Source organism: Erythrolamprus reginae, chromosome 11 (genome assembly GCF_031021105.1).
Source record: "Erythrolamprus reginae isolate rEryReg1 chromosome 11, rEryReg1.hap1, whole genome shotgun sequence".
Classification (NCBI taxonomy): domain Eukaryota; kingdom Metazoa; phylum Chordata; class Lepidosauria; order Squamata; family Dipsadidae; genus Erythrolamprus; species Erythrolamprus reginae.
In genome coordinates this window covers 7,422,309-7,432,940 of record NC_091960.1, presented here as the reverse complement: position 1 = coordinate 7,432,940, position 10,632 = coordinate 7,422,309, and the positions used below count along the sequence as shown (strand labels likewise).

The window sequence follows — 10,632 nt, the reverse complement described above, 5'->3', positions numbered from 1 at the left end:
AAGTGTTGGGGGTTAGGGGATGATACTACAGAGTCCGGTAGTGAATTCCATTCTTCCACAACTCTGTTACTAAAGTCGTATTTTTTACAGTCAAGTTTGGAGCAGTTAATATTAAGCTTGTATCTGTTGTTTAGTCTCAAGGCGGCTTACACTTCTCAACAGAGCCAGCCTCTTGCCCCCACAATCTGGGTCCTCATTTTACCCAACTCGGAAGGATGGAAGGCTGAGTCAACCTTGAGCCGGTGATGAGATTTGAACCGCTGACCTGCAGATCTACAGTCAGCTTCAGTGGCCTGCAGTACAGCACAGTGTGAGGATTGGTCATACGACTGGTCACCAAATGAATGGTTTTAAGGTGAGGACTACGTGTATTTGCAAACTGAGGGCTGTGCAGGGCTATTTTCTTTTTGCTGTAAAGCAGATGTTTTTACCATTGATACTAGTGGACTTTGATTGGACAAAGGTGGGAATGGGCAGGACTATTTGACCATTTCCAAATAAGTACATATGCCATGTAGGAAGATAGAAACTGCGAGTGTTGCAAAAGAGTAAATAAAGGGCGATTCAGACCTTTCCCTCCGAGGAGTCTGGATTCTTTGTCAAGAGATCCATCCCAGCCTGCGTGGAGAATATTGACAGCTGCTCCTTTTTGAAAAAGCAAGTAAGCATTTGTATGCGGCTATTCCCTCCCTAGGTTTAAGTAAAAGAAACATAGAAGACCGACGGCAGAAAAAGACCTCATGGTCCATCTAGTCTGCCCTTATACTATTTCCTGTATTTTTTATCTTAGGATGGATCTATGTTTATCCCAGGCATGTTTAAATTCAGTTACTGTGGATTTACCAACCACGTCTGCTGGAAGTTTGTTCCAAGGATCTACTACTCTTTCAGTAAAATAATATTTTCTCACGTTGCTTCTGATCTTTCTCCCAACTAACTTCAGATTGTGTCCCCTTGTTCTTGTGTTCACTTTCCTATTAAAAACACTTCCCTCCTGAACCTTATTGAACCCTTTGACATATTTAAATGTTTCGATCATGTCCCCCCTTTCCCTTCTGTCCTCCAGACTGTACAGATTGAGTCCATTAAGTCTTTCCTGATACGTTTTATGCTTAGGACCTTCCACCACTCTTGTAGCCCGTTCAATTTTGTCAATATCTTTTTGTAGGTGAGGTCTCCAGAACTGAACACAGTCTTCCAAATGGGGTCTCACCAGTGCTCTATATAAGGGGATCATAATCTCCCTCTTCCTGCTTGTTATACCTCTAGCTGGGTATGCCTAAGGACCAGGGGAGACAGGATAGCAGCGTCCCAATATCTCAGGGGTTGCCACAAAAAAGAGGGAGTTAAACTATTCTCCAAAGCACCTAAGGGTAGAATAAGAAGCAATGGGTTGAAACTAAATAAGCAGAGGAGTACTGTAAGTTAGAATTAAGGGTATATAAAGGCAGATTTAGAACTTCTGTCCTGAGACTCTGGATAGCTTTGCGAGAGGTCAGCTCCAGCCTGCGTGGAGTTATTTGGGAATTAACGTATTGCTTCATAAAAGCAAATAAGCATTTTTGTATGCCCGTTTCTGTCTCTGGGTTTAGCAGTTGTAGATTCCTTGCTTTCAGAGTCTATTCTCCTTTCAGTTTCTATTGATCTCTTGACTCTTTCTAGAGTCTCAACACCCTTTTTGCATTCAGTTGTGGTCACCACCATGCGAAAAGGATGTTGAGACTCTAGAAAGAATACAGAGAAGAGCAACAAAGCTGATTAGGAGCTGGAGGCTAGAACGGTTGCAGGAACTGGGCATGCCTAGTTTAATGAAAAGAAGGACCAGGGGAGATAGGATAGCAGTGTCCCAATATCTCAGGGGTTGCCACAAAGAAGAGGGAGTTAAACTATTCTCCGAAGCACCTGACGGTAGACTAAAAAGCAATGGGTTGAAACTAAATAAGGAGAGGAGTACTGCAAGTTAGAATTAAGGACAGTTAGAATAAATAACCAGTGAAACAGCTTACCTGCAGAAGTTGTGAATACTCCAACAGTAGAAAATTTTAAGATGTTGGTTAAGCATTTGTCTCAAATAATGTAGGGTTTCCTGCCTAAGCAGGGGGTTGGACTAGAAGACCTCCAAGGTCCCTTCCAACTCTGGTTGTTGTTGTTGTGTTGCTGTTGCTGTTGTTGTTGTTGTTGCTGTTGCTGTTGTTGTTGTTGTTCTTCTTCTTCTTCTTCTTCTTCTTATTATTATTATTATTATTACTATTCTAATTCTTCTTATTCTTATTCTTATTCTTATTCTTATTCTTATTCTTATTCTTATTCTCTTATTCTTATTCTTATTCTTATTCTTATTCTTATTCTTATTCTTATTCTTATTCTTATTCTTATTCTTATTCTTATTCTTATTCTTATTCTTATTCTTATTCTTATTCTTATTCTTATTCTTATTCTTATTCTTATTCTTTTCTTTTCCACTAAAGGATGCCTTCTTTATGCTTCGTTATCTGAATAATTGAAAAGTCTTTAGGGTTAAGGAAATGCATGCCTCCTTCGCCCCTCGTTTCTGGATCCAGAGGTTTTGTGGGTAGCTTTCAGGAACATCTTTCCCTTGCATTTGGCAATGCCTTCTTCAGGTTTACACTGGATTTTTGTGCTGGACTTTATTGTACTTATTCACTGGATTTAGTTAGGTTTGTGCTGCACTGTTGTAACGTTACATGAACCATGTCTTGCAAGTCTGAAAATAATCGTGAGCATTTTAGAGAGGAAGAGAACATCAGAAAGAAACTTAAACTGATTCTTCCTTAACTGTCTTGGGTGCAAGAGGGAGGGAGGGGTTGAAATCATCATCAGACTTCCAAGATTTGGTGTTGTGATTCAGCCTGAGGCTCCTCAGGGACTGGGATCCATGCCCAGAGGAGGAGGACAGTGAACAGGAGGGGGAGGACCAGGCAGACGGGGGAGAGGAACGTCAGGAAGAGGAGGAGGGAGAGCAGCCTGAGACCCCCGGGGGGCCCCTCTTCCCAGCTGGTAGCCTGGATTCATTGGATGAAGATGCACAGGCTATAATAGACATGAGGCAGCGACGTGCAGCTCAAAGACGGGGCCAATTAGAAAAGTATTTCCATCCCTGAATTGGCAACAGCTGGGTTTGGGTGTGGTTCTCCTCAGCAGGGTTGAAAAGGCAGGCCCGCTCTTACAGTCTCGTGGAGAGTTATCAACTGGGAGTCCTGTGACCTTGCTTCGATTCTCGGCGTCTCTGATCTCGGCTTGTGGCCTAGAAGCCTGGAAGACTTGGGGGAGGTGTGGGTTTCATTATCTCCAGCGTTGTTTTTGCCAGCAAGAATCCTGTTTTATTGCCTGGCCTTCGTGAAACCTCTGTGAAGCTTCATAGTGTTCCTGTCTGTAAGAACAGTTTTTGTTACCTGTGTTTGCTTTCAATTATATAAACTGCCTTTGCTTTTTACCAGTGTGTCTGGTTACTCTTTTTGGTTGGTGTTGGCATCTGGGGGGACCCAGACAGAACATTTGGTAAGTAAAGGTAAGTAGATATGAACAAGCAGAGACCTATGAAACTCCTCACTTTCATTTTCCTCCCACAATCACCCTTCCTCTCCAGCAAACTGATTTTATGCCATCTTCATTACCTAGTGACCACTTACATAAATTTACTTCAAGACCGTTCAATCCCTATCTTTCAGGAGTCCTAATGTTACACTTAGTTCCACCCTAATTGAAATTAAACATTTGTTTTTGGCTGTCCTCTTCTTATCTTCCCTTCCATTTTTCCTACCAGCAAAGCCACCAGCAAAGAGCTGGGTGTTCACTTCCTGTGTCTACAGTAGGATAATTTGAATCTGGACCTTTGCGCCTTGTTGAGAATTCTGGTTTGATTCTTTTTATGATCCATTGGTTTGTTTTCTCGGTGGTCCATGGTAATTCTCAGGGGTCTTCTTGAACTGCAAATTCAAAGTGCCTGAAGTAGTTGTGAAACTTCCCAATGTCTCTTTTCCTTTCCAGATAATTGGAAGAGAAGAAAGAGCAACTATGGGCAATCTATGTGCAAAGGATTATGTAAAGAGAGAATTTGAAGATTTAGAGAGGGATTTGAAGGGCAGCAATCTCCCCAAAGTGGCAACGAAATACCAAAAAGAGTTAAAAGAAATGCAAAATCTGCCTGTTGATATTGCAATTACTGGAGATGCCGGTGTAGGGAAATCCTCCTTTGTCAATGCTTTCCGAGGAGTAAGTGATGATGATGAAGAGGCAGCCGAGGTTGGAAAAGAAACCTTAGAGATAAAGGCATATCCTCACCCTTCTTTCCCTAATATAAAACTATGGGACCTCCCAGGGATTGGAACTTATAAGGTCAAGGCGGCAACATATCTGGAGAAAGTCCAATTTGGAAGATACGATGTCTTTATTATGGTTATTTCTGACCGTTTTTCAGAAAATGCTGCTATGCTGGCAAAGGAAATACAAAGAATGAAGAAGAAGTTTTACTATGTGCGTAGCAGAGTAGATGACACTATCAACAATGAAATGAGGAGAAGGAATTTCAACATGGAAGACACCTTGGTGTCCATAAGGCAATGCTGTGAACGTAGTTTGAAAGAGGCAGCTGGGGTTTCCTCAAGTGTGTATCTGATATCCAGCCGTGAGGTATATATGTATGATTTCCCTCTCCTGCAAGAGAGAATAACCACCGAACTTCCCGACTACAAGAAAGATATTTTAACACTATCTGTGCATATTTTCTCAGAAGAAAACATTATGATGAAAAAAGAGCTCATGAAATCCTATATAAAGAAGGCAGCCCTGATATCTTGTGCTTGTGGAGTGGTGCCTGTTCCGGGTCTCTCTATGGCTTGTGATGTTGGCATTTTGGTAGATGGTCTGAAGCTTTTCTGCAGGGTGTTTGGCTTAGATGACCGGTCCCTTCATTTTCTGGCCCTTCAGAACAGAAAAAAATTTGAAGAGCTGAGGTCGGCTATCAAGAAAACCCCGTTAGCCAACGCAATCGATGAAAAATTGGTATTTTCTCTTCTGACGAAGTCATCTCTCTGGGTAGCTGTATCACTTGTGGAAATGGTTCTTGATTTCATACCTGTTATTGGGTCTGTGTTTGGTGGATCGCGTTCATATGTTCTCACGTATCATTTGCTGAACAACTTTCTTGATGATGCTGTGGAAGATGCTCGAAATGTTCGAGCAAAACTTCTTAAGCAACCAAAATCCCAGAGAAAGTTTAAAGAAACCTCCCAAAATATCCTTTGAAGGAAACACTCAAGCATTTCATCCAAAGGAAACAGGTCAAAGAAAATAATGTTTCTATGCCTTTTTAAGAGGGGCGAGTGCAAGTGCACTAGAGTGCCTTCCGTCCCCTGTCCTTTTGCTCTCCTATATCTCCTATTCCTTTCTTCTATTCCTATATCTCTTCTTCTATTCTTTCATTGATATGTTCTATTACTATATCTTCTTTTCTATTATTTCTTAGATATATTTTACTATGAGTATCTCCTCTATAACCTTCATCATGTATTTTACTATGTGTATATAGATATATACCCACTAAAACCCTCCTTGTGTATTGGACAAAATAAGTAAGTAAGTAAGTAAGTAAGTAAGTAAGTAAGTAAGTAAGTAAGTAAGTAAGTAAGTAAGTAAGTAAGTAAGTAAGTAAGTAAATAAAATCTAATTTCTATCGGAAAAAACCCCCAAACATACATACAAACATACCATGCATAACTTGTAATGGCCTAGGGGAAGGAATATCCTAACTCCCCCATGCCTGGCGACAAAGGTGGGTCTTGAGTAATTTGTGAAAGACAAGGACCGTGGGGGCCGTTCTAATCTCTGGGGGGAGTTGATTCCAGAGGGCCGGGGCCACCACAGAGAAGGCTCTTCCCCTGGGGCCCGCCAAACGACATTGTTTGGTCGATGGGACCCGGAGAAGGCCAATTCTGTGGGACCTTATCGGCTGCTGGGATTCGTGCGGTAGAAGGCGGATCCGGATGTATACTATTTACATCACCTGGCTCAAAATACCTTACTTCAAATGCCTGGGAAAGGGGCTAGTCCTCTATCCTGGTGCTGCTTGACCTCTCAGCGGCTTTTGATACCATCGACCAATGTTCCCTCTAATTTTTTTTCTGTGTGGACGGAAAAGTATAGTGTCTGAGCGGCAGTCCCTTTGGGACTGGGCGTCATAGAATCATAAATAAATAAGTAAGTAAGTAAGTAAGTAAGTAAGTAAGTAAGTAAGTAAGTAAGTAAGTGAATGAATGAACGAACGAACGAACAAACAAACAAACAAACATAAACAAACAAACGAACAAACAAACAAACAAAAATAAAATCTAATTTCTATTGGATACAAAATGAACACTCGGACACTGAGCTGGGTAAAATGGATCACTTTATTAACATATTTACAGAAAGACCTGCAGAGGTCGCTAAATGGGCCAGAATTTCTTCACAAAACATACTTGGGCAACTAATGGGTGTAACTCCTTGCCCGGTCAGGGCGAGGCATGAACAGCCTACGCCCCTCTGTATAAGCCACGGCCCAAACCTGTGGGAGGGCTAACCCACATGACCCAGAACCGGAAATGATGTAAGTGAGCCCCAAGGGCACCCCCTTTCCACCACTCCAGCCTGGAAGGCAGCATGAGTTGTGTAATGGGAGAGCCCATCGTCTTCCAACACACGCCCCAGGGAGAACACAGGGCAACTCCAAATCTGAACCAGCAAATGCTCTGTCCTACACATTGGGAAGAAGAATCTGAACTCCAAATACGAACTGAATAATCAAATTATCACAGATAATCCCCACTCGGTTAAAGACCTGGGTATACTATATCAACCGCTCCAAACTTGACTGTAAAAAATATGACTTTAGCAATCGAGTTGTTGAAGCATGGAACTCATTACCAGACTCTGTGGTGTCAACCCCCAACCCTCAACATTTTTCCCTTTAGACTATCCACAATTGACCTCTCCAGATTCCTTAGAGGTCAGTAAGGGGCGAGCATAAGTGCACTAGTGTGCCTTCCGTCCCCTGTCCAATTGTCTCTCCTATATTTTATATATGTTTTCTCCCATTCATATATCCTTCCTCTTCATTGATGTATTCTATTCTCATATCTCTTCTTCTATCCCTTCCCTGATATTTACTACTACACGTTTTTATTCTCTTTAACTTTCAATTTGTATTGGACTGACTGACTGATTGACCGACCGACCGACCGACTGACCGACCTACCAACCAACCAACCAACCAACCAACCAACCAACCAACCAACCAACCAACCAACCAACCAACCAACCAACCAACTAACTAACATAGAAACATAGAAGTCTGACGGCAGAAAAAGACCTCATGGTCCATCTAGTCTGCCCTTATACTATTTTCTGTATTTTATCTTAGGATGGATCTATGTTTATCCCAGGCATGTTTAAATTCAGTTACTGTGGATTTATCTACCACGTCTGCTGGAAGTTTGTTCCAAGGATCTACTACTCTTCCAGTGAAATAATATTTTCTCATGTTGCTTTTGATCTTTCCCCCAACTAACTTCAGATTGTGTCCCCTTGTTCTTGTGTTCACTTTCCTATTAAAAACACTTCCCTCCTAGACCTTATTTAACCCTTTAATATATTTAAATGTTTCGATCATGTTCCCCCTTTTCCTTCTGTCCCCCAGACTATACAGATTGAGTTCATTAAGTCTTTCCTGATAACTAACTAACTAACTAACTAACTAACTAACTAACTAACTAACTAAATAAATAAATAAAATAAATAAATAAATAAATAAATAAATAAATAAATAAATAAATAAATAAATAAATAAATACTAATAACAAAAGATTTAAGTGCCAAAGCCCACTGCAACAACATAGCCAAGAAGGCTTCAAGAGTTGTAAACTTAATCCTACGAAGCTTCTGCTCTGGCAATGAGGGAATTATTTGTATAGTAGAAAAACTACAAAAAAGGCTTTGTATTTTCTCTCTCGTTATGTTTGAATAAAAAGTAATGTTTCTGCCAGTTAAGGGAGTAATTATGTGATTTTGTTCAATGGGATTTTAAACCTTTGCCTCTTTCTTTTTCATTGTTTCCCCTGTATTGATGATGTCAGTTGTTCATCTCAATTTCCAGAAAAATACGGTCAAACTAGTTTTCAGTTCCTGCCATTTCTCACAGCGATGGCAATTAGAATAAGGTGACCACATGTCCCACTTTTGGCAGGACAATCCTGATTTTTAATAATTTGTCCTATGTCCTGATGTTCCTTTCTCTGGACTACCTACAGCAAATAAAGCTCTTTCTTCCTCTGGGCACTAGGAGAGGAAATAAACTTCTCCAAGCGCCCAGAGAAAGGAAACGCTTTAGGATCATTAAAATATGAATAATAATGGGAAAACATCGGGTATTTCTACAAAGACAAACCCCCCCCCCCCCATTCTTTTACACATTACAGATTGCTAGCCATCAAATGCATCTCCCAGAATATCTCCGGGATCGCCTTCTGCCGCACGAATCCCAGTGACCAGTTAGGTCCCACAGAGTTGGCCTTCTCCGGGTCCCGTCAACTAAACAATGTCATTTGGCGGGACCCAGGGGAAGAGCCTTCTCTGTGGCGGCCCCGACCCTTTGGAACCAACTCCCCCCAGTTATCAGAGTTGCCCCCACCCTCCTAGCCTTTCGTAAGCTCCTTAAAACCCACCTCTGTCGTCAGGCATGGAGGAATTGATACTTTCCCTCCCACAAGGCTTATAAAATTTATGCATGGTATGTTAGTATGTATGATTGGTTTCTAAATTGGGGTTTTAAATTAACTTAAATATTAGATTTGTTTACATTGTATTATTATTGCTGTGAGCCGCCCCGAGTCTGTGGAGAGGGGCGGCATACAAATCTGATTAATAAATAAATATAGAGGACATGATTTACAAATACAACAAGAACAATGAAGTACTTTAATTTCTTGGAGGCGGTGGGGGTGGGATTTATTTATTTATTTATTAGATTTGTATGCCGCCCCTCTCCGGAGACTCGGAGCGGCTCACAACACAAAACATGGTACAAATCTAATGATAAAAACAATTTAAAACCCTGAATATAAAAACAATCATACATCTCACACAAACCTTGCATAAAACGGAAACGGCCTGGGGGAATCAATTTCCCCATGCCTGACGGCAGAGGTGGCTTTTAAGGAGTTTGCGAAAGGCAAGGAGGGTGGGGACGGTTCTAATCTCTGGGGGGATTTGATTCCAGAGGGTCGGGGCCGCCACAGAGAAGGCTCTTCCCCTGGGTCCCACCAAATGATATTGCTTAGTCGACGGGACCCGGAGAAGGCCAACTCTGTGGGACCTAACTGGTCGCTGGGATTCGTGCGGCAGAAGGCGGTCCTGGAGATATTCTGGTTCGATGCCATGAAGGGATGCCATTTCCTAGGCTTTCTGCATCACATTTGAATCGACTTTCACCATCTTCCACTCCCAGGCCCCTCTGGGAAATGTAGTTTTTAAAGGTGGACAACGAGAGGACCTCCCACTGCCATGCTCGGAGATGTAGCTCTGCAAATGTTGAGTTCTCCTGACGGGATGTCGTTTCCCAGCAGCCTTATTTTTGCTGATAATGAAAAGGAAGGGAAGTAGACTATACCATGGTCACTTGACAAAAAATCACTCATATATATATGTTCTGCCGGGCTCGCTGGTATGAGCCTCCCAAAAGTTCAAGGGTACAAATTTCAGACACACACGTTTGAAAATCCAAAACAATGTTCTTTATCATAAAATTCAAAATAAACTCAGCACTCTTTTTGTATCGCAAAGAGCACTCGTCCCAAAACAACCTGGTAGTCTGTACAAGTCCCTTAACCAGTCCTTAAGTAGTTAGCTTGCAGCTGTGAAGAAACGTCACAGCCCTTCTTCTTCCACGAAGTGAAACACACACACACTTTGCTCTGCTTTGGTTTCAAAGTCGTGAAAAATCAACAAAGTCCGGAAACAGCAAGGCAGTCCTGAAGAACAATGATCAGATAATCTTCCACAACGGCCAAACCCACACGCTGCTATTTATATCAGCAGCACTAATTACTGGAGCTCCACCCAAACACAGGTGGCCTCTCTTATCTCCTGTAATATGCCCTCAATTGGTCTCTTCTACGCATAACTCTGCGCCTGCGTGGGTCCAAGACTTCCGCATCCGAATCGACTGAAGATAATGGAGATTGACTTCCTGGGCTGTGTGCCAAGCCCCCTCTTCCAAGTCACTCCCACCTTCTTCTTTGTCCGAGGAAACTGAACTACCTGACTCTGTCGGCAATAAAACAGGCCTACAACATGTTCAAGTTTCCCCTGCATCCACCTCCACATTCCCTGGGGCAGGAGCTGGGCCAGAGCCAACCACAACATATATATATAATTTCATGGGTATAGTATCGTCATCTTCAGGCTGGTGCTTTTGCCCAAGCACAAAGCCTAAGGCACCAGCCTGAAGACGATGGGTGGGACCTCCTCGAAACACCACCAGGATTCTCTGAACCTTACACAGGAAGAAACCCAAATATGCTAAGACCTACACACACACACACACACACACACACACAAGAACAGATTTTCCCCAAATGC

At 42.1% G+C, this 10,632-nt stretch overlaps 1 protein-coding gene across 2 annotated transcripts; it reads left to right on the top strand.

Moving 5' to 3' along the window:
• The first annotated feature begins 555 nt into the window (after positions 1-555).
• Positions 556-8,043, top strand: LOC139174072 (interferon-inducible GTPase 5-like). Of its 2 annotated transcripts, none has more exons than XM_070764126.1 (2): positions 556-661; positions 4,009-8,043. In XM_070764126.1, the coding sequence occupies exon 2, from the start codon at positions 4,036-4,038 to the stop codon at positions 5,263-5,265; it is 1,230 nt and encodes a 409-aa protein (XP_070620227.1). In that variant the 5' UTR covers positions 556-661; positions 4,009-4,035; the 3' UTR covers positions 5,266-8,043. The 2 variants fall into 2 exon arrangements, with proteins under 2 accessions (XP_070620227.1, XP_070620228.1); XM_070764127.1 differs by lacking the exon at positions 556-661 and adding an exon at positions 2,784-2,860 and having other exon boundaries at positions 3,525-8,043.
• The last annotated feature ends 2,589 nt before the right edge of the window (positions 8,044-10,632 follow it).